The sequence below is a fragment of the Xenopus tropicalis genome, chromosome 3 (genome assembly GCF_000004195.4).
Source record: "Xenopus tropicalis strain Nigerian chromosome 3, UCB_Xtro_10.0, whole genome shotgun sequence".
NCBI classification, from domain to species: Eukaryota; Metazoa; Chordata; class Amphibia; order Anura; family Pipidae; genus Xenopus; species Xenopus tropicalis.
This window is the reverse complement of record NC_030679.2, coordinates 129711185-129733398: the sequence shown is the minus strand read 5'-3', so window position 1 is coordinate 129733398 and position 22214 is coordinate 129711185. Positions and strand designations below refer to the sequence as shown.

The 22214-nt window shown below is 47.9% G+C and overlaps 1 protein-coding gene across 2 annotated transcripts in view; it reads right to left on the bottom strand.

The window, feature by feature from the left end:
* piwil2 (piwi-like RNA-mediated gene silencing 2) overlaps positions 1 to 22214 on the bottom strand; it is a 46227-nt gene that overhangs the window by 15011 nt on the left and 9002 nt on the right. For both annotated transcript variants that reach the window (XM_012958498.3, NM_001112999.1), the window contains 8 exon segments: positions 21718 to 21835; positions 18461 to 18585; positions 18228 to 18308; positions 17911 to 18024; positions 9797 to 9985; positions 9624 to 9708; positions 8693 to 8779; positions 7448 to 7588 (listed from right to left, as the gene is read on the bottom strand). In XM_012958498.3, coding sequence (XP_012813952.1) covers positions 7448 to 7588; positions 8693 to 8779; positions 9624 to 9708; positions 9797 to 9985; positions 17911 to 18024; positions 18228 to 18308; positions 18461 to 18585; positions 21718 to 21835 — 940 coding nt within the window.

Below are 22214 nucleotides of genomic sequence, written 5' to 3'. Positions count from 1 at the left end.
ACCATGCCATTGTTACTATACATGTACAGTACCATAGTACACAGAAAATGTAGGATTAAATTTAGGGACAATAAAATGACTAAACTCCAAAAAGGAGATTTTGTGATACTCACCGTTAAATCCTTTTCTCTCAGGGCGTCTGTGGGACACAGGGACCATGGGGTATAGTAGGTACCAGCAGGAGGCAGGACACTAGAAGAGGAAGAAGAGAACTAACCCCTCCTCCCTGCTGCTATACCCCCCGGCACTTCCTGCCTTCACCAGTTTTGTCACAAAGAACCATAAGGTAACGATCAACATAATAACTATATACATGTAGGCAGAGAGAAGTTCAGAAGGTTGATCCGCTTCCAGGGGGGGAAGCCCTGTGTCCCACAGACGCCCTGAGAGAAAAGGATTTAACGGTGAGTATCACAAAATCTCCTTTTCTCTTACAGGTGTCTGTGGGACACAGGGACCATGGGGACATACCAAAGCTGTCCCTTGATTTAGGGTGGGTGAAGCGGATTGGTAGATAATAGGAGGATTAATTGCCGCCTGTAGCACTTTTCTACCGAAGTGCGCGTCAGATGCTGCGAATACCTCGAATTGGTAGAATTTGGTGAAAGAGTGAATGGAGGACCAAGTAGCGGCCCTGCAGACCTGTTCGGCTGAAGCTCTGTTTCTAAAGGCCCAGGAGGATCCTATGCCCCGGGTAGAGTGAGCTGTGATGCGAATGGGAGGAGACTTTCCGCGGGCGATGTAAGCTCTGCGTATGGCCTCTCGGATCCAGCGAGATATGGTGGTCTTGGACGCCTGGTGTCCTTTCCGTTGGCCGGAATGGAGAGTGAACAGGGAGGTTGTAGATCGTGATTCTCGGGTGCGATGTAGGTAGAATTTGAGGGCCCTCACTGGGTCGAGGGAGTGTAACGCCACTTCCTTGGGGGATGTCGGATTTGGACAGAATGATGGGATGGTGATGTCTTGGTTGATGTGGAAGACCGAGACCACCTTGGGGACAAAGGTTGGTAGGGTCCGTAGTACTGCTCGGTCCTCGTGGAATATCAGGTATGGAGGTTGGCTGGACAGTGCGTTGAGTTCCGACACCCTTCGAGCTGAGGCGATGGCCAGAAGGAATACCGTCTTCCAGGTTAGCCAGGCTAGTGGAATGGTAGCTAGTGGCTCGAATGGGGGTGCTTGTAGTGCCGATAGGACCAGGTTGAGATCCCACGGGGGCAGAGGTTCTCAGAAGGGGGGGCAAATATGAGATACCCCCTGAATGAATGTGGCCACGTCGGGTAGAGTGGCTAGCCGTTGTTGGAATAGGACGGATAGTGCGGAGATTTGAGATTTGATGGAGCTCAGCGACAGACCCTTGTCTAGACCTGATTGTAAGAAGGCCAGGAGGCGCGGGACCGATAGGTCCTGAAATGGATGACCAGCCCGGTTGCACCAGTCTCTGTAGGTTTTCCATACCCGGTGGTAGGTCCTAGAAGAAACGGGTTTTCTGGCTGCCATCATGGTGCGTATGACTTTCTGGGAGAATCCCTTTCGTTTGAGGACTATCGACTCAATCTCCACGCCGTCAAATTCAGGAAGGTTGGATTGGGATGGAGGACTGGTCCCTGAGTGAGAAGATCGGGGATCTGAGGTAGCGGCCACGGTTCTGCTCGGCTGAGAGCTACAAGTTCTGTGAACCATGCTCTTCTGGGCCAATGTGGAGCTATCAGAATGACTGTGCATCGTTCCGATCTGATCTTTCTGATGACCCTTGGTAGAAGGGGAAGAGGCGGGAAGGCATATGCGAGGTTGAAGTCCCACCTGGTCGTTAAGGCGTCCGCTGCCAACGCTAGGGGGTCTCGGCATCTGGACATGAATTGTGTCACCTTGCGGTTTTGACGGGAGGCCATGAGGTCCACTTCTGGAAGTCCCCAGCGAGCCACGATGTCCTGGAATATTCCGGGGTTCAGAGCCCATTCCTCCGGATCGATCCGTTGTCTGCTGCGGTAATCGGCCTGCCAGTTTTCGAGGCTGGGAATGTAGATGGCAGAGAGGCGGACTTCCCTCGCCTCTGCCCACGTTAGGATGCGGCTGACCTCGTTGAGGGCTTGCCGACTCCTTGTGCCCCTTTGGTGATTGAGGTATGTGACCGTGGTGGCGTTGTCCGATTGGACCTTGATGTCGCGCCCTGTGAGTTGGTTCTGCCAGTGGCCGAGAGCTAGGCGTACCGCCCTGATTTCCAGAATGTTGATCGGAAGGCGGGCTTCAGCTGTCGTCCAGGTTCCCTGAGCTGAGAGATGTCCCAGGACTGCGCCCCAGCCTTGGAGGCTGGCATCCGTGGTTAGGATGAGCCACTGAGGTTCCTGTAGGGAGCGTCCCTTCTCCAGGTGGGTCGGGTTGAGCCACCAGGTCAGAGCCACTCTCGTCCTGGGCAGGAGTTTGATTGGGTGGGAAAGAGAGCTGCGGTTCCATTGATCCAAGATGTTCCACTGCAGGGCCCTGAGGTGGAACTGGGAGAAGGGAACTGCTTCGATGGAGGATACGAGTGACCCCAGTACCTGCATGGCCAGGCGGACGGAGGGCTGGGGGTTGTGTAGAAGTTGACGGACTAGGCTCTGGATCCTGGCAATCTTGTCCGGTGGGAGAAAAACCCTTTGCTCGGCCGTGTCGAATACCATGCCTAGAAAGGGCATGCGTTGGGATGGTGTTAGTCGGGACTTTGCCGTGTTGATCTTCCATCCTAGAACGGTCAGAGATTGCATGACCAGAGAAAGTTGGGATGTGGCTGCAGGTAGGGAGGGGGCCTTTAGGAGTAGGTCGTCCAAGTAGGGTGTGATGGAGACCCCCCGTGATCTCAGTGAGGCTGCGGCCGCCGACATAATCTTGGTGAATATCCGGGGGGCCGAGGTGAGGCCGAAGGGGAGTGCGGTGAACTGGAAGTGCTGGTTTTTGAGAGCAAACCGCAAGAACTTCCAATGGGGAGGCAAAATAGGCACATGTAGGTAGGCATCTTTGATGTCCAGGGCCACCAGGAACTCGTTTGGATTCATGGCTGAGATGACTGACCTGAGAGACTCCATCTTGAAGCGAGAGAAACGAATGAAGGCGTTGAGGTGCTTTAGGTCTAGGACGGGTCGGAAAGATCCGTCCTTCTTTGGAACGATAAAGAGGTTGGAGTAGAAACCTCGATATTTTTCTCCCGAAGGGACCGGAACAATCACCCTTTCGTCCAGCAGGTTCTGGATGATGGCGAGGAAGGCCTTCTGTTTGTTTGAGTCTGGGGGGAGTCTTGACATGAAGAAGCGATTTGGTGGTCTGGACACGAATTCGAGCCGATAACCTGAGGAGATTATGTCGTGTACCCAACGGTCGGCGGTGAGGCGAAGCCACTCGTTTCGGAAAAAGCAAAATCTGCCTCCTACCGGGTTGGTGTCTTCTTGTGGAAGGTAGTCATGCTGTGGCGGACTTGTTGGAAGTCTTGCCCTGGGGCTTCTTATTTTGCCAGGAAAATTTTGGACGGCCCTAGGTTTGTGGGAGGACTGAGATTGGTAGTCCCTGGATGATGATGATGTCCTGGATGGCCTTCCACGAAAGAAACGTCCTCGTCGAAAGGAGGTACGGTTTTTCGGTTGTGGGAGTAGAGTGCTCTTTCCTCCGGTAGCCTGGCTGATGATTTTGTCCAGTTCAGGACCGAACAGGAGCTTGCCCTTGAAGGGGATGGAGGTTAGAGATTTTTTGGATGAGAGGTCGGCAGACCACAATTTAAGCCATAGAGAACGACGTGCCGCTACCGAAAGGGCTGATGTGCGGCTAATGGCTTAAGCCGCGTCGAGGGATGCTTCGCACAGGTATTCGTTGGCGTCTTTGATCTGGGATGCCAGGGTCGCCAATTCCTGTCTGGGGGCGCCAGAGTTGATTCCCTCAATAAGGGAGTCAGACCAAGATTGGATGGCCCGAGATACCCATGCTGATGCTAAAACCGGTCTCAGACTTTCTCCAGCCGCTGTGAATGCGGCTCTGAGGAAACCTTCCATCTTTTTGTCCATGGAATCCTTGAATGTGGAAGCGTCAGGGACCGGAAGGGCTGTGTTCTTGGAAAGGCGCGAGACGGGGGCATCGACTGAAGGTGGCGTGGACCACTTCTGTAGAGTGTCTTGAGGGAATGGGTAGGAGCGCTGGAACCTCCTATTGGCTTGAAAGCGCTTCTCTGGGTGATCCCATTCTGACTGAATGATGCTGTCTAGCTGTTCGTGGGTAGGGCACATGGATAGAAGCTTCTTCTGGCGTTTGAAAAGCGTTTGTGCTGAGCTCTGAGACTCAGGGGTCTTGAGATCTAGGCAGGAGATTACTGCCGCAATGAGGGAGTCTACGGCTTCTGATGGAGATCTGGAAGGCTCCTCAGTGTCGGCAATGTCATCGTCGTCAGATATTTCGCCCTCACTTAGTGACTGTCCGTCCCAGTCAGCTGATGGTTGAGGTGATTCAGAGTCACTGTAGTCCTCGGTATGCATGGGAACGTGGCGTTTGAGGGATTTGGGACGAGAGTCTGAGTCTTCCCGATCCAGCTTGTCCAGGAGTTTGTCCAGACATGCGGCCAGTTTGGGAATACCCGAAGATAGAGAGACTGCCCAGGACGGGGGTCCTGGCTAGGAGCCGCGGTCGGTATCTGTGCTGTGAGTGCATCTGCAGTAGAGGACTCGTCCGCAGGTTCGGCAGCTTGGACCGGTGGAGTAGGGTCCTGGGCCTGGGAAGCAGTTTCAGCCGTGGCTTTGGAGCAGGAGGAGCATAGTGGTTCCTTTCTGCCGGAAGGTAGGCGTTTGCAGCACCTGGCGCAGGCGAAAAATTTTACCTTGGAGGAGCCGGAAGCCCCACTGGGAAAGGGGCCCGCTGAATTGCCCTCTGCCATAGTGCTGGAAGGAATTAGTGCAGGAACAAGGGAATGTTAATGCAGAGCAGTACAAGAGTTATGGTACCAATGAGGTAAGGTGCCAAACAGTAATAACAACCAGTTTATGGGTAACACCAGTACAGAGCTAGTACACAGTGTCAGTACGGAGCTAGTACGGTGCCAGTGGAGAGCTAGTACACAGTGTTAGTACAGAGCTAGTAGATTGCCAGTGGAGAGCTAGTACACAGTGTCAGTACGTGCTAGAATAACCTCCAAGACAGTGTAGTGCTAATACACAGAACCAGAAAGGAATATGAGAAGGTAAAATGCTCTGGGAGAGAGGTGTTGTAAGTACTTAGAATGTGAAGTAAGCAATACAGAAGCAAGGAAAAAAATACACTCATACAGTCCCCAATGAGCGCCCAACCCCTTTAAAGCCTGTTCTCCCTCTAGCCAGCGCCAACCCCTGCAAGGAATGGAGAGTACTAGACCGTGATCCCTGTGAGCCCACTGCTGTCGTCCTGCCAGAGCCTCTGCCTGTCGGCGCAGACAAGTGTGGAGAAGCGCGCGAAGAGTGGCGCGAAGATTGTGACGTCACGCGCCGAGCAGGAAGTGGAACGCATCGGTGGAACGCATGGAGGATAGACGCTACGGCAGAGCCGCATGGAAGCCACAAGGAACGGAGCTTGAGAAGGTAAGGGCTGAAGGCAGAGGCGGTGCAGGCAGGCATGCTGGGCTTGAGCAAGGCGGTCCGGTAAGGGAGCATAAGGGAGGAAGCGCTTGCAGGGAACAGGCTTAGGAGTTTGGCTAGGACGGAGAAGGCATGGCTAGAGAGAAAAGGGGGGGGGGGGGGTTTGGGGCTGAATAGCCTGCAGGTAGCAGGGCTACTGATAGAGGCAAGTCTTAATGCCAGATAGGAGCGCATGGCACTGGGAAGTGCTGGGCAGCTTCTGCGCTCTGTTTTCAGAGGCAGGATATCTTCAGGGCTTGTAACTCACGTGCCCCAGCGTCCACACTTTTTCCCACGTAGGGGGAAGCCTGAGTAGAGTAGCTCCTGTTGGAGACCTCTAGGTCGACCCCTGTTGCCAGATTGGATCTGGCCGAAGAAAAAACGGACTCGAAGAGTATGATGATCCTGTCTCCTTGTGGGACACTAGAAAAAACTGGTGAAGGCAGGAAGTGCCGGGGGGTATAGCAGCAGGGAGGAGGGGTTAGTTCTCTTCTTCCTCTTCTAGTATCCTGCCTCCTGCTGGTACCTACTATACCACATGGTCCCTGTGTCCCACAGACACCTGTAAGAGAAATCCAATTGTGAAATTAAATTGCAACTGTAAGTAGATTAGGAACGACAGCAGGTTCAGGCTGGATTGTACTCTACGATTAAAGGAACAGTAACACTAAAAAATAAAAATGTTTAAAAATAATTAAAATATAATGTACTGTTGCCCTGCACTGGTAAAAGTTGTGTGTTTGCTTCAGAAAGACTACTATAGTTAATAGAAATAGCTGTTGTGTAGCCATGGGGGCAGCCATTTAAATTGAAAAAAGGAGAAAAGGCACAGGTTACATAAGATAACAGATAAACTGTGTAGAATACAATGGGAATCTATGCTACTTATCTGTTTTCTGCTTAGTAACCTGTGCCTTTTCTCCTTTTTTCAATTTAAATGGCTGCCCCCATGGCTACACAGCAGGGTATTTATATAAACTGTAGTAGTGTTTATGAAGCAAACACACAACTTTTACTGGTGCAGGGCAATAGTACATAATATATTTATTATTTTTATACACTTTCATTTTTTGGTGTTACTGTTCCTTTAAGTCTGCACTAGGTTCGCCTGGGAAAGGCAAGTAATACTGAGGCACGACAACTGTGTTACTTTCTTCCCAGGTCAGAAAAATGGTAGCTGTTTATTTACTGGGGGGTGTGCAACCTATTGGTACTCCCCAATGAACCAGGGTTTGCTTGTCCTTTAAAGAGATGTCCATTTTTCTTGTTTGACTTGCCAATGCACTTAAAGGGGTCCTTACAGTGTTAAAGTGATACTGTCTGAAAAAAGTACTCTTCAAACTATGAATATTTGTAAAAAGTGACCTATAGGTCATGTTGATAGTTTTTCGCTGACAGGGCTGCTTTAGTAAGTAATTGCTACTTGGACTTCCTAAACCTGGGACTAAACCTAAGGACATACTAAATAATCAGCCCTGTAGCATCAGCTTCTATGACAAGTGGAGCCTCATTTCCTGCTGGATGATTTGTGATGACCCCTAAGCTTAGCTTTACAATGGCTGCCCAGAGCACACTGAGAATGTGCAGGGTCACTGACACTTCTAACAAAATCCAAGATGGTGCACAAGTCCTGGATTTTTACTGTTATAGAAAATCTGATATATATAAAAGTAAAAACCTTTTTCTGTGCCTCCCCACCCGCAATCCCAGGTTATAAATATATTTTAATAGATTAATAGAGAGGTTGTGTGTGTGTACTGGTGCAGTAGCTCAGATTATATTTATTCATACAGTGCGGACACATTTACGTAGTACTAATGTAAACACCCATACAGACAGAGGAAACATACCATGTGAATATCAGTGTCTAGGAATAAGCCCCAACGCTGCAGTTCATTCTTTGCATCCGCACTGCTTTCAATACGTTTTAGCAATTTCCCCAAAGAGATATGATGCTGTTTTGGGCTTAAATGAATCTGCTGTGTCAGATCCTAAACAAAACAAAACATGAACTATGAACAGTTGCTCTTTTCTCAGTTTGCTTGCATGAACAACCTTTATTGTGTATAGGGCATGTAAAAGGCAATGGCATAAACAATATGAGCTGAGTCACACTATGTGATGTTTACAGTACGCACACCCCCTCCTTATAAATGAGCTGGTATTCAGTTGGATAGAGCATGACTGATCACTGTGTGATTTTTTCTAAATGGCCTTGGAATCTGTGGCTCTGACAAAGGCCAGAGAGGCTGCTTTAAGATACCATAGACTGCCACTATTTATAGGAATGTGGGTCTGTTTGGGCCTCAGTGTACTGAAATGCCAGAGCCTATTTTGAATCACAGTCCAGGCCTGAGTTGGATGAAGGCCACAATGGCCTGCTGATTGCTCTCCATATGTCTGCTGTATAGTTTAGTGTGTGTGTGTGTGTGTTTGTTTGTGTCCACACTGAGCAGAGATCCGCTAGTTTGCCAACCTTGCCAAACAAGTGCGTATGGGTATATATGACCAACTTGTCTCCAGAAGTAATGTTGTAAAGCCAGCTGAATAAAAGCACTTGAGGAGAAATAAATAGAAACACGACTGCACATACGTGGCATGAAATGATGGCCAATTCCCAATTAACATCAGGTTTAATGCAAGCGCCACAAAAATAAGATTGTCGGGAAAAGGCAAAAATACAGAACTAGTTGCAAAAAGTGTGCTTTATTTACACAGCATGTTTCGGGCACAAAAGACTTCAAATGACCTGGAGGAGAACCGACACCTGTTACATTGTTTAAAGAATTAAAATAAGAGACCCAACCACTCTAAAGAACCCCGATTTTACTTTTGCCAGGGGACAATGTTAAAAAGTCAAATTCAGGAAAAGTGTAAATTCTGGTAACAAAAAAAATGCAGTTTGCCAGTGTGGGAGCTCAAAACAGCTGTTTTGCTTGTAACCAGTTAAAAAAAAAACTAGAACTGTAAAATCTTCTGTACAGTGTTTCACAGCCAGAGCTATAGCTTTTCAGGTAAGCAGTTAAACCTACAGTAGTAACTATATTTATGCATCTATAAACTTGTGTCACATGTTGGCAACAGCAAATAAATACCTTCATGGCCCGAAAGTCTTTTCTCATTTTTTCAGGGATGCCAGTCATAAAAGCAAGTTCTGGTAAGAGGAGGACAATATCAAGTGCCTGAAACAGAAAGTGAGCAGAGAATATATCAAGGGAGGTAAAATAAACAAATAATTAGATGCAAATACATGTGTAACTGTCACCCACAAAGACCCCCCCACTACAGCTGCAGATTGAAGGTCTTATATACACCACGGATGCAGTGCAATCTGCAATTTGCTCTTTTTCCCACAATGAGTTGCATCCAAAATCACTTCCATTAAAGGCACTTGCATCCAAATGTGTTCTGCACACTACCGTATAATTGAGCAGCAGTCCTTCCTGCCTTCCATTCTGAATTTAGTGCTGCCATGTCTGTTGATGCACAGAGTTGTGCAGACCCTGAAGCTACTGTCACCTTCTGACCAGCTAGTAGCTCCAGGATTCCCACAGCACCTTGCCTCAACGACACACTACACTTGCGACTAAAGAATCAGGCACAGACGTCATTCTTAACACTGAAACTCACCACAGACAGACTGTGAAAATATTTGTTGCAACTGTGTCTGATTTACAGCAAAGTGCAAATGCAGTTGTGTCTATTCTGACAAATCGGACACAACAGTGCCATTTATGTCCACAGACACAGTGGGGAATTTGCTCTTTTCCTTGCAGGAGTTGTGTCTAAAACCACGCTCGTTAAAAGTCAGACACATTGCAACTGCATCGAATTCATGCACTTGCATGCACAATGATTCTGGGGAAAAACTGTTACACTGTGGGAAAACAACATGGCCATTGTGTCCAAAAGTGCACTTTGCTTCGCTTTGTAAGTGAATGTGTCCTTGCTGCAGTCTGCTCTCCCTGTAGTGCCTACATCTGCAACCATTATGGAGGTTGCAAATAAAATATGCAATGATCCCACCTTGCCCTTTGGTGCCTTCCTTTCACTAGGTCTGTGAAGCAGCAAGGGTTGGTCCAGCTCCTTAACAGTTATGCCATAGTTCTTGCTATAAGAGAGATGTAACATGCACATAAGGACTCCAAGAACAACAAAATAAATCAATACATGAAAAATTCGTACATCCAAAAAGTTACCTGTAATAATCAATGAAACTGACTTTGCTTCCATCTGACATAGAGAAGGAGTCCTTGGGGCTCATGTTCCATTCAATGTCATCTATTCGGTAGGTACGGTTGTTGTATCTGGTGATCACAATGCTGCCAACCAGCTGCTTGGTAACCTCATCCTGAAAGTTCTCAGGGCTCTGCTGATATAGAATGTTCCTGAAATGTGAATTAATAAAATTGTCATTGGCTTTCTATAGGTGCACACACAAAAAAGATAAGTGATCTGAAGATGGAAATATATGCTCGGGGAGAGACAGCTACAACAACTGCAAAGATGCTTCAAATTACTACAGATTACTACTTGTCAGTCAGATGCAACACCCACAAGAGGACCAAAAAAATTCTCAAGCAAAACATTAAGTAAGGAAACTTATTACTCCTGCATAATTCCCACACCCTATCCCTAATGCTTTTTTTTGGGTTTACTTAAAGGGGCGATTCACCTTAAGTTAACTTTTAGTATTGCCAATTCTATGCATCTTTTCAATTTGTTTTTTCAGTTTTGTTTTTTTTATAGTTTTTGTAATTAATTTTATAATTTATTTGCCTTCTAACTTCTAAGTTTTTAAATGAGGGTCACTGACCCCAGGTGCCAAAAAAGTATTGCTCTGTGAGACTACAGCTTTATTGTTACTGTTACTTTTTATTCCTTATCTTTCTATTGAGGTCCTCTCCTATTCATACAGTATACCAGTCTCTCATTCAAACAACTCCCTGGTTGCAAAGGTAATTTGGACACTAGCAACCTGCTAGCTGCAGAAACTTAAAAAGGGAGAGCTGCTGAACAAAAATTGAAATAACTAAAAAATTACAAATAATAAAAAATGAAGACCAATTTCAAATTGGCTCAGAATATTGCTCTCTACATTATACTAAACGTTAAAAGGTAAACAGCCCCTTTAACTTCAAAGAAGAATCCAATTCGCAGAAAGCATGCCTGTAGAAATTAGTGGATGTGCAGATCAAGACACTTTAGGGCACAACTGATCCACAAATGCACTTGACTGGCCACACACAATGCGCTTGACATAGTGTATTGAGTGAGTTGTCACACTCTTGTTCTTTTATTGTTCTGTCCTCCCGGAAGTAACATTAACCCTCCAGTACCTGTGTTCCCCGGAAATGAAAGAGAAAAGGAGATTTTGTGTTACTCACCGTTAAATCTCTTTCTCCTCAATGGCTTGGGGGACACAGGGACAATGGGTATAGCTCCACCTGCAGGAGGCAGGACACTAGGGAAAAAAAAAAAAAAGAATGCTCCTCCCTCTCAGCTATACTCCACAGCGCAGCCAAATGTAGATCAGTTTTGTCTAACAAAGAGGTAACCAGAGTAACCAATGAACAATATAACAATGTAACATAAATAACATGGCAAGGGGCGCAGAAAGAATTCCGCTTCCGGGGGAGGGAAGCCCTGTGTCCCCCAAGCCATTGAGGAGAAAGAGATTTAACGGTGAGTAACACAAAATCTCCTTTTCTCACACAATAGCTTGGGGGACACAGGGACAATGGGGACATACCAAAGCAGTCCCCTGAGCTTAATAAGAGGTGGGCAGGAAGCGGAGTCGGAGTTAGACTGCCGCTGCTTGCAGCACCTTGCGACCAAAGCGTGCGTCAGATGCAGCAAAGGCGTCAAATTTGTAGAACTTAACAAAGGAGTGGATGGAGGTCCACGTGGCAGCTTTGCACAGTTGCTCAGCTGAGGCCTGGTTTCTGAAAGCCCAAGAGGTACTGACAGATCTAGTGGAATGGGCCTTGATCAATTGAGGGGCCTGTTTCCCCTTGGATATGTATGCTCTTCGAATAGTTTCTCTGAGCCATCGAGAGATGGTGGTCTTAGAGGCAGGTTGCCCAAGACGGGTGCCCGTGGGAATGACCAGGAGGGCATCAGACTTGCGGATTCCCTCCGTGCGGTGGACGTAGTATTTGAGAGCACGTACTGCATCTAATGAATGGAGAGCGACTTCCTTTGGGGATTTGGGATTAGGGCAGAAGGAGGGAATGGTGAGTTCCTGGTTAATGTGAAACTTGGTCACCACCTTAGGAAGGAAGGATGGTACGGTACGCAGTACTGCCTTGTCCAGGTGGAAGATGAGAAAGGGGGATTTGCAGGAGAGCGCACTCAGCTCGGACAGGCGTCGAGCTGATGAGATGGCCAGAAGGAAGGCTACCTTACGAGTGAGCCAAATGATGGGAATGGAGGCGAGGGGCTCAAATGGGGGCTCCTGTAGTGCGCTTAGGACGATGTTCAGGTCCCACGGAGCACAAGGATAGCGAAAGGGAGGTCTGATGTGCGTGACGCCCTGCATGAAAGTCCTGATGTCCGGCAGAAGGGCAAGGCGCTCCTGGAACAGAACCGAAAGAGCCGAAATTTGAGCCTTGAGCGAACCCAGGGCTAGACCCTTGTCAAGGCCAGCTTGAAGGAAGCTCAGTATGGCTGGTAGCGAAAAGGTCTGAAATGGAACATGTTCCTGGGAACACCAGTCCCGGTAGATTCTCCAGACCCTGTGGTAGGCCTGAGAGGATACAGGCTTCCGTGCCGCTAGGAGGGTTTTGATCACGGGTTCCGAGAACCCTTTTCTTCTGAGGATCAGGGATTCAGTAGCCACGCCGTCAAATGCAGAGACCTTGGGTTTGGGTGGAGGAAGGGACCCTGGGAAAGAATGTCCGGATCGTGAGGTAGATGCCACGGTTCTTCTTGAGACAGAGACAGAAGGTCTGAGAACCAGGTCCGGCGCGGCCAGTAGGGGGCGACGAGAATGGTCCTCACTCTTTCCCGTTTGATCTTTTTGATGACTCGGGGAAGCATGGGCAGAGGAGGAAAGATGTACGCCAGGTTGAAGGACCATGGTGTCGTCATGGCGTCCGTCGCCTCGGCCCGAGGGTCCCTGGATCGCGACAGGTATCGAGGTAGTTGGTGGTTGATACGAGAGGCCATCAGGTCCACCTCTGGTGTGCCCCACCTCTGCGTGAGTGCTTGGAACACGCTGGTCTTGAGTGACCACTCCCCCGGGTCCATCGTTTGCCGACTGAGGTAATCGGCCTCCCAGTTGTCCACACCGGGAATGTAAATGGCCGAGAGGAGGGTGTGATGAAGTTCCGCCCACCTGAAGATGTGACTGGCCTCTGTGAAGGCTTGATGGCTCCTCGTCCCGCCCTGGTGGTTGATGTAGGCCACTGCGGTGGCATTGTCCGTTTGGACGCGGATCGACTGCCCGTTGAGGAGAGTCTGCCAGTGTATCAGTGCAAGACGGATGGCCCGAAGTTCGAGGATATTGATGGGGAGCAGGGATTCCGAACGGGACCAGGAGCCCTGGGCTATCCGTCCCTCCAGGACTGCTCCCCAGCCGGATAGGCTGGCATCGGTCGTGAGGATGCGCCAGGTAGGGTCTGCGAGTGAGCGGCCGCGAGTGAGATTGTCGGTGTTGAGCCACCACCGCAGGGAGGCCCTGGTCTTTGAGGAGAGCGGGGTCTGCTGGGAGAGGCTCCTGTTCCTGTGCCATACTGAGAGAATATTCCACTGTAGCGGTCGGAGATGGAATTGGGCGAATGGTACAGCCTCGATGGAGGATACCATCGATCCGAGTACCTTCATGCAGAACCGGAGAGATGGTTGAGGTAACGAAAGAAGCAGCCGAACCAGGGCCTGAATGCGAAGGACCTTCTCTTGGGGAAGGAAGAGTCTCTGCGCTCCGGTATCGAAAGTCAAACCTAGAAAGGTCATCACCTGGCTCGGACGGAGAGATGATTTGGCGAGGTTTATCTTCCAGCCGAAATCCTGTAAGATGTTCATGGACAGTCGGAGATGCTCCTCCGCTGTCTGGAAGGACGGGGCTTTTATGAGCAGGTCGTCCAAGTAGGGGGTGATCGAGATCCCCCTGGACCTGATGACTGCTGCAGTGACCGCCATGATCTTCGTGAAGACACGTGGGGCTGACGAGAGGCCGAACGGCAGAGCCGTGAATTGGAAGTGGAGGTTGCGGTAGGCAAATCGCAAGTATCTCTGATGGCGAGGGGCGATGGGGACGTGAAGATAGGCATCTTTTACGTCCAGCGCGGTGAGAAATTCCTGTGGTCCCATGGCCGCAATAACCGATCGCAGAGATTCCATTTTGAACTTGGTGTAACGGATGAATTTGTTTATGCCCTTGAGATCGAGGATCGGTCGGAAGGACCGGTCCTTCTTGGGAACGAGGAACAGGTTGGAATAATATCCCTGAAATCTCTCTGCCTGGGGGACCGGGGAGATTACTTCGGCCGCCAGCAGGTCTTGGATTGCCGTCTGGAAGGCCTGGAGTAGAAGAGGGTCCCCGGGAGTTCTGGACATGAAAAAGCGATGAGGAGGGGGGGCTGTGAACTCGAGGTGGTAACCTCGTGTTATGACCTCGCAGACCCAGGAGTCTTGAGCATGAGCCTGCCACTGTGCACGGAAGTGCTGCAACCTGCCGCCGATGGGGGTTTGCAGCAATGGGACTGACGGACAGTCATGCAGAGGTGGACTTGTCCGTCTGCTTGTGAGTGGGTTTTCAGGGCTGCCAGGCGGGGCGAGGCTTGTTGTTGAATTTACCGCGGGAGGATGATGGTTGCGAGGAATCAGAAGGCTTGGTGGATCTGTATCCGGAGCCACGAAAAAATCTCCCCCTGCGAAAGGAAGGCCGGGACTTGTTCTGTGGGAGGAAGGTACTCTTCCCACCTGTGGCCTGGCTTATGATTTTGTCCAATTCTGGACCGAAAAGTAACTTACCCTTGAAGGGGAGGGAAGTAAGGGATTTTTTCGAAGAGAGGTCCGCGGACCAGAGTTTCAGCCAAAGTGATCTGCGAGCGGCTACTGTAAGGGCTGAAGCCCTACAGGTTAGTTGGGCAGCATCAAGTGTTGCTTCGCAGATGAAGGAGTTAGCTTCCTTGATCTGGGAGATCATAGGGATGAGTTCCTGTCTAGGGACTCCCGAGAGGATGCTGTCCAGAAGTGTTTGGGACCAGGACTGAATTGCCCTGCTGACCCAGGCGGCGGCGAAAGTAGGACGCAAGGCTGTCCCAGAAGCCGCGAAGGCAGAGCGCAGAAAACCCTCGATTTTCTTGTCCATAGCGTCCTTAAAGGAAGACGCATCAGGGACAGGAAGGGCCGTGTTTTTGGAAAGGCGTGACACCGGAGCATCGACGACCGGTGGAGAAGACCAGGTGTCCATGGTTTCCTGCGGAAAGGGATAGAGACGTTGGAAGCGCTTGTTGGACTGTGAACGCCTCTCGGGATTATCCCATTCAGATTGCACAATATTATCTAATTGTGCGTGTGAAGGGAAGCATACGGATTGTTTCTTGTGCCTCTTGAAAAGAAGTTTGGAAGTGTCGGAAGGATTATTGGAATCCCCTAGATTGAGAGTTTCTATAACTGAGGCAATAAGGGCCTCAATTTCCTCAGATGAAGATTTGGGTAGGTCTTCGCCTAACGTATCTGAGTCTCCAGAAAGCTCTCCCTCACTTAGGGATAGATCTGGCTGAGTGGGAGAATCTGCCGTGAAGGGGTTGTCACTCTCCTCATCAGATGAAGGAGGTGCATGACGCTTGTGTGAAGAGGATTTAGGAGCGTCTAGCTTAGCCAATAACTTATTAAGGGAATCCGCGAGTCTGGGAATACCGCTAGAAAGTTGTAGGGCCCAATCAGGGGCAAACTGGTTAGTGGCAGGGGGGCCCGGCTGGGCTTGGTCTGTTGGTTGAGGGATGGCAGAGCCTGAGGGCTCAGCAGAATCCAAGGCCTGGGGCTGAGGAGCTGTAGAAGCAGATTCAGGGGGCTTACATGCCTCACAAACTGGTTCCTTGTGCCCAGATGGCAAACGCTTTTTGCATTTGGCGCAGGCCAGGAATTTGATATTAGCCGAAGAGGCTGGGCCCCGGGGGAATAGCTGTTTACTGCCCTCCGCCATATTAGCCTCACTATTAGGCTGAAAGATGCCCCTGTAGTGCCCAGAAGTAGAAAAAGAAATTCCCCCTGTGAAACTGCGCTGCGGGGAAAAGGCAGGAGAAAAGGAGAGCCTACCTACAGGTGGAGGCACCCGCTGTCCGCAGAGCAAGAAGTGAGGAGTCGCAAGGCCTGCGACACTGAGTTCTCCCCGGGAGCTGCGCCAGTGCAGAGCAGAAGGGCGCGAAGAGAGGCGGCGGAAGTGGGCGGGCGGTATGACGGAGGGCGCGAATCGGCTCCTGTTCCTGAGAGAGCAGGAAGTATTGGCCAATGGGAGCGCAGTAGCCTGTGCGCGCCTATTTTAAAAACGGAAGTGGGGGCCCCCGGCGCTTCGGGTTAGAGATACCCGGTTGGCCGCATGGTGAGGGGGGGAGGGGACGACCCGAGGGTCCCGCCGGCGCTGCTCCGGACCTGGGTGCCTACTTACCGATGCGGTCCGTAGCAGTGCTGAGCGCTCCTCTGGCTAGCCTTCTATCCCTCAAGAGGGTAGGAATGCTGCTAGGTGGCCCGCACCGAAGTGACTTAGTGGCCCCAGGGGAAATCCAGCGGTGGGGGGAGATCTGTAAGGGACCTACTTCCTGAGGTCTTCAGTCAGCCCCCGAGTATCCAGGCTAATCCGCGACTTTTAAACCTAGATGCAGGCATACTAAGCCTGGTCCTACCTCCTAACACTAGGAGAAAAAACTGATCTACATTTGGCTGCGCTGTGGGGTATAGCTGAGAGGGAGGAGCATTCTTTTTTTTTTTTTCCCTAGTGTCCTGCCTCCTGCAGGTGGAGCTATACCCATTGTCCCTGTGTCCCCCAAGCTATTGTGTGAGAAATAAATGAGTGGACAGTGTGGTTAGTGGTCAGACTGAGAAATAAATAGTTTCTAGGGGAAAAACAAATGGGTGGGCGCAGGGGGCTGGAGTCTGCTGTTAGAAGTCAAGTACTGTGACAATTGTGTCGCAGGACACACTTGGCTGCCCCTTGGCACGTTGCCGAGGGGGTTTGGGGGCACACATGACTCCCTGCACCAGCAGCAAAAGCAAAGTTTATGTGATACGTACTTTGCAGTTAAAGCTTTTTTCTACAACCACATTTTACGTACGTCCTTGGCAGGAAAAGCTTTTAAGAGATACTAACACCAGAAATTAAACCTTTTTATATCAATCATAGCATTGCCTTTATATACTATTTATAATTGTGCCATAAAAGTATTTGCCTGATGCTTTTACATTAACTATCTTATCCCCCATGTTCCTGTACAAGGGCGCTGCCATATTTGTGCCTTAGCATTATAAGCTATAACTTATACAGGAGTCATTTAGTCTCGGTAAAGAATTTAGCATTTTCATAAAAAGTTGCAGAAAATATAAATTGCAAATTAAAATAACAATGTCCCAGTAATTTTTTATGAGGCTGTAAAATCTCAACTGTTAGAAAAACAAACAAACAAAAAAAACCCAATAAAACTCCAACATCAACTTGCTTGAACGCCTTAGATATACTTCTTGACTATAAAAACTCACCAGCTTTGGGCTGATACATTTTTAAAAAATGTAAATATATTCGAGATCACGATTATTTGCTATAATTGCAGCAAAACTGACAGCTTGTGACACTACCTAAAAATCAGGGACTGTTACGGATTACATTTTTGCTTGCTTTGTCCTGTAATGTATCCCCTGAGATTCAAAGCCTTAGTTAGTAAAGCTTTTATGTAGTTGGGGAAGTATCTATGTAGAACTAACTAAAATTTTAAGCCCTAATGGGGTGATTCATCTACGTTTTTATTCTAATGAGTTTTCCATATTAATGAGCAAACATTTGTATTTTTTTAAAAAGCTAGTTTATTCGAATTAGAAAAACACTTGAAAATTGATAATTAAGACTCCTTGTAAGAAAATCAGCTGTCTATAAAATTGTGGTCACAGCCTCATTGCACCCCACCTAATGGTTTAAAATTTATTGGTGAGCACTAATTCCCCCTTTTGCTATCCTTATAAGAAAAGTCACCTACAGCCTTGTGAGCTGCATGTTGAAAACATGAGGCTGAAAAAGTTACAAGGCCTATAGTGCATGGGGCACTATTTGGAACCTTAAATGCCTAGTGATCACCTGAGCTCATTGTTAATAACTCACATGATGTCCAGCACAGAATCACTGCGGATAATCTTGTGGGTGATGTCAACCAAAAGAAATAGCCCACCGTCAGTTTTGCGTATATTTGCAGCATAGCCTGGCCACACCTGCAGTCTGGGAAATAAAGGGATGTTACACAGGTCTAAACCTAATCAAGAAATTAGAATCTGAATTTTGGTGCATTTGTCACTGAACTGTGCCAACGTTAAATCGTATCAATCTTCTGTAACTGCAGGAAAAGAATCCATTAGAAAAGGTAAAATGACGTTCACATCAATGACAAACTTTGCCCAAACCAGCGTGAATGTTAAGCTGACCTGTACTGCTGCAGCACTGTTGAACTTGCTGGGTCATAAAAATTTCTCCCAACAAGTTTCAGGTCCAGAATTTTGAACACCCTACAAGATAAAGTGATATAAAAAATGCTAATAAACTAGGTCATGTAATTCATCCAATAACACTGCACCATGATCTATTTAAATTGTTGGAAGTGAAGTTTAATGAACAAAATAAATACTGTCCTAGATTATGTCAACAAATTATTCTTTACCTCCTCATGACTACATTATAAAAAGGAAGGCACAAGTCTGAACTGGGATCCAGAATCTTTGTCATCTGTATGGTTATCTTTATTTTTTGTCCATCTGTCCGGCGTTCACTCTCCAGCTCAACTGTCTAAAAATGGATTAAAAAAACATTACAATGCTAAACCCTATATTAAAAAATATAGCTCCCTGGCTTTGTTCAGGAAAAGGAAAGGCATAATCACTGGGAATGCCAAAATGTTTAACCCCCTGAGTCATTATAATTGCTTTTTCTGAGACCCCAGGTTGGTACTGATTGTTGAAAACTGCACCAGCCTGGGGTACTACTGTAGCAGTACCACATCATTATCTTTTTTTTGGGGTCCTCTCTATGGCCCAGTCCAGGTGAGCATATGCTGTACTCACTGTTAAATCTCTTTTCTCTTACTCGCTATTCACAGGAATAGTGGGGTATAGCTGGTACCACTAGGATGCAGGACACAACAGAGTAACAAGAACTAGCTCCTCCCCCAGCAGGCAGAGCCCAGTTCAGTTTTGTACCAAAGTAAACAGGATTGTAAACAAAGAACATGGAACAATTAATGGACTAACTAGAAAAGAAGGTACAAAAATTGTCAGTAATCACCAGACCACATCTGCTGGACAGTGAAGGCCTCTATCCTTGGAGGGAAGTCCTGTACCCCCAAGTGACTGAAGAGAAAGAGATTTAACGGTGAGTACACAAAATCTTTTCTCCATTGTCTGCTTAGCAGACACATGAACAGTGGGGATGTACTAAAGCTGTCCCCGGTAAACTAGGATATGAGATAGGCCTTTGTGGGAAGTACCACTGCAGCTTGGAGTACCAGCCTGCAATCGTTAGATCCCGCAAAGGTGTCAAAATGGAAGAATTTTGTGAAGGAGTGGACTAAGGTCCATGTGGCTGCCTTACACAGCTGTTCAGCTGATGCCTGGTTCCAGAAAGCCCAGGACATACTCATCCCTCTGGTGGAATGGGCCTTGCCCTGGGCAGTGTAGGCTTCACTTAATGGTCTGCTTTACCCAGCGAGAAATGGATGATTTGGTAGTTGTGGTACCCAGTAGAAAAGATTTCTGAATGTTGCAGACCCTGTACAAGTAAAACTTTAGGACCCGGGCGGAGTCCAGGGAGTGGAGGGCCATTTCCTTAGGGTTGGCTGTTGACAGGCAGAACATTGGAATGGTTATCTCCTGGTTCAGGCAGAAACCAACTTGGGAAGAAATGATGGGACCGTGCAAAGAACATCCCTGTCGGGATGGAAGATGAGACAGGGGTCCTTACATGGCAAGGCACAGAGCTTGAGGATGTCTTCCACATATGCCACTGAAGAAAAACAAAGGTCAGTGGTTCCAATGGGTCTCAAGAGCCACGCCGCCAAACTGAGGCTGGAAGGGTTTAGTTGTGGTACTGGACCCGAGAAAGATCTAGAAGAGGAAATAGAGTCCAAGGGTCTACCACCAACAGGTTGAGAAGGTCAAAACCAGGTGCGTCGAGGCCACCTGAAGGCTATGAGAATGAGGATGGTTCGTTCTCCTTAGCACTTGGCACTTTCATCCTGGGAAAGAGGAAGTGGAGGGAAGGCATAGGCGAGGAGAAAATTCATGGGGTTGTCAGGTCATCGATTGCCAAGTCCAGAGAGTCCCGATAATGGGGAAAGAAGTTACTTAAATTGCCTGATGAGATGCGGTTGATCAGCAGCCACTAGAAAAGAGATGCTTGCGTTTGGCAGGCTAGGCGGATCTCCTGGAGCAGGAACTTCCGTTTCCAGGCCAAGTGGATGTTTTACTGGAGCTCTTTGAGGTGGTATTGTGAAAAGGGTACCACTTCTGTAGTAGAGAAGTGCCATAAACCGTCAGTGCTGATTTTGAAAGGCAAAGCACAAGTACATCTAATGGGGAGGGAAAATAGGTACATACAAATATGCATCCTTTGTGTATTTTTTGGGGACTACAAAGAGATTTGAGTAGTAGCCCTTAAAGCGCTCCCTGGAATGCACAGGGGTGATCACCTCTGCGCGGACGAGTTTGGAGATCACATTTTAGAACACTCTGTGCTTGCCTAGTTCCTGAGGTATCCTGGACATAAAAAAGCAGGGAAGGGACAGGAAAAAAATTCCAGGTTATAGTCTAGTGTCACAGTTTTGTGAACCCTGGTGTCTTGCGTAAGCTTGAACCAGGTGTCAGGGAAGTGGTGCAGCCTTCCTCCTATGGCCATATGGACAGTAGGGGCCAATCATCGAGCTGAGAAGGTCTTGTCTGTGGTCTGGGTTTGCCACCAAAGCAGCAGTGAGATCCATGAACACGTCCTAACCTCCTGAGGACAAAATAAAAACTGAACATAAACATAAAGAGGATCCAAAAACAAAAGAAGGTTACGATGTGGTGCCCCTACAGAAGTACCCTGACCTAATAGGCTAATAAAGAGTTAATCTCAAGCTGCAGGCATACCTTCAGTTCTCTAAATAGTGCCCTTAAGTCTCCCCATATTTCTCCTGTTTAGATGATCAGAAGCCTCATAGGAAAAAAAAACGCTGAGCTCTAAAAAAAAAAAAAAAAAAATACCCATAATGCCTCACTCCTGCAGCAAGATGCAGCCCGGTGTATGTGTGCAGTTTGTAAGACTATGAGGAAGCTTCCTGCTGATTGGCTCAGATCACACATTCCTAAGGGAGGGGGGTTCTTAGCATTCTTGAGGGAGTGGGGAGCAGGAGAGGGGAGAGAGGAGAGAGCTGCACAGACTCTGGCACAGGAAAACAAAGAGATAATCCTTTTTCTTTTGACAGAGAACTCAGTGCAGCGTTTCTGTGAGTGCTTATGGTTGTATTTACCTTTCTGACAAAGCTTACTTAGTTTTTACCTTTCCTTCTCCTTTAACACTGCACCTGGGTAGGGCCTAAATTATTTTGGAGGGATACCAACATTTTTTTATGGATCCAGAATCAGGAGAAAACAATCAAAAAAGAAAATTAGCTTTGGTATTCTTCAAACCAGACTGGGAAGCAACATTGCGCATAGAAGTTGAGTAGATTTAATACCCATGTATTAATGTCAGCCATATGATGTTTACCTTGTTTTTATTTAAATGAGGTATTCTATCTCTGTTTATTAAACAAATCAATTAGATCTTTATTAGCGATTACTCAGATCTTTATTAATGATTACTTATACAGCAGAAAAAAAACAGAGAGGAGTTTAATCTTATTTTTCTAGATACAGTGGTAATCTGATCTCTGGTTCTACAAACCTGTGCAAGTTTGACAGGAAGGTAAAGTATAGAACCGTCGAATGCAGTTACTGGTCCTGTCACAGAGCGGTGGTCCTTCATCATACCAAAACGCATACTACGGCACTCCACTATGGGACTGAAATATTAAGGCAATTAGAGAAATAAGCATAGAAAATGTGCAAAAAAGTAAAAAATGAATAGAGCCAGCTCAGGGTACTACTGAAGCAGTACCCCATCACCACCTTCTTTTTCTTGGACCCTCTCAATGGCCGGGTCCAAGTGCACATGTGAAGTAGAACAAAAACCTGAACTTAGAAGCAAAAAGCCTGCATTTCCCCGCAATTGGGTATGCATACCCAGCCCCGGGCCACAGAGAGGATGCAGAAACAGGAACATGATTGAGATGTGGTGCTCCAGTATGAAGGGATATATACTGAGCACAGTGGTTATTTTGAGCAAACAGCATGTAGAACTATTATACTGTACACTGGCATGTCCCCTTCTGTATCTCATTT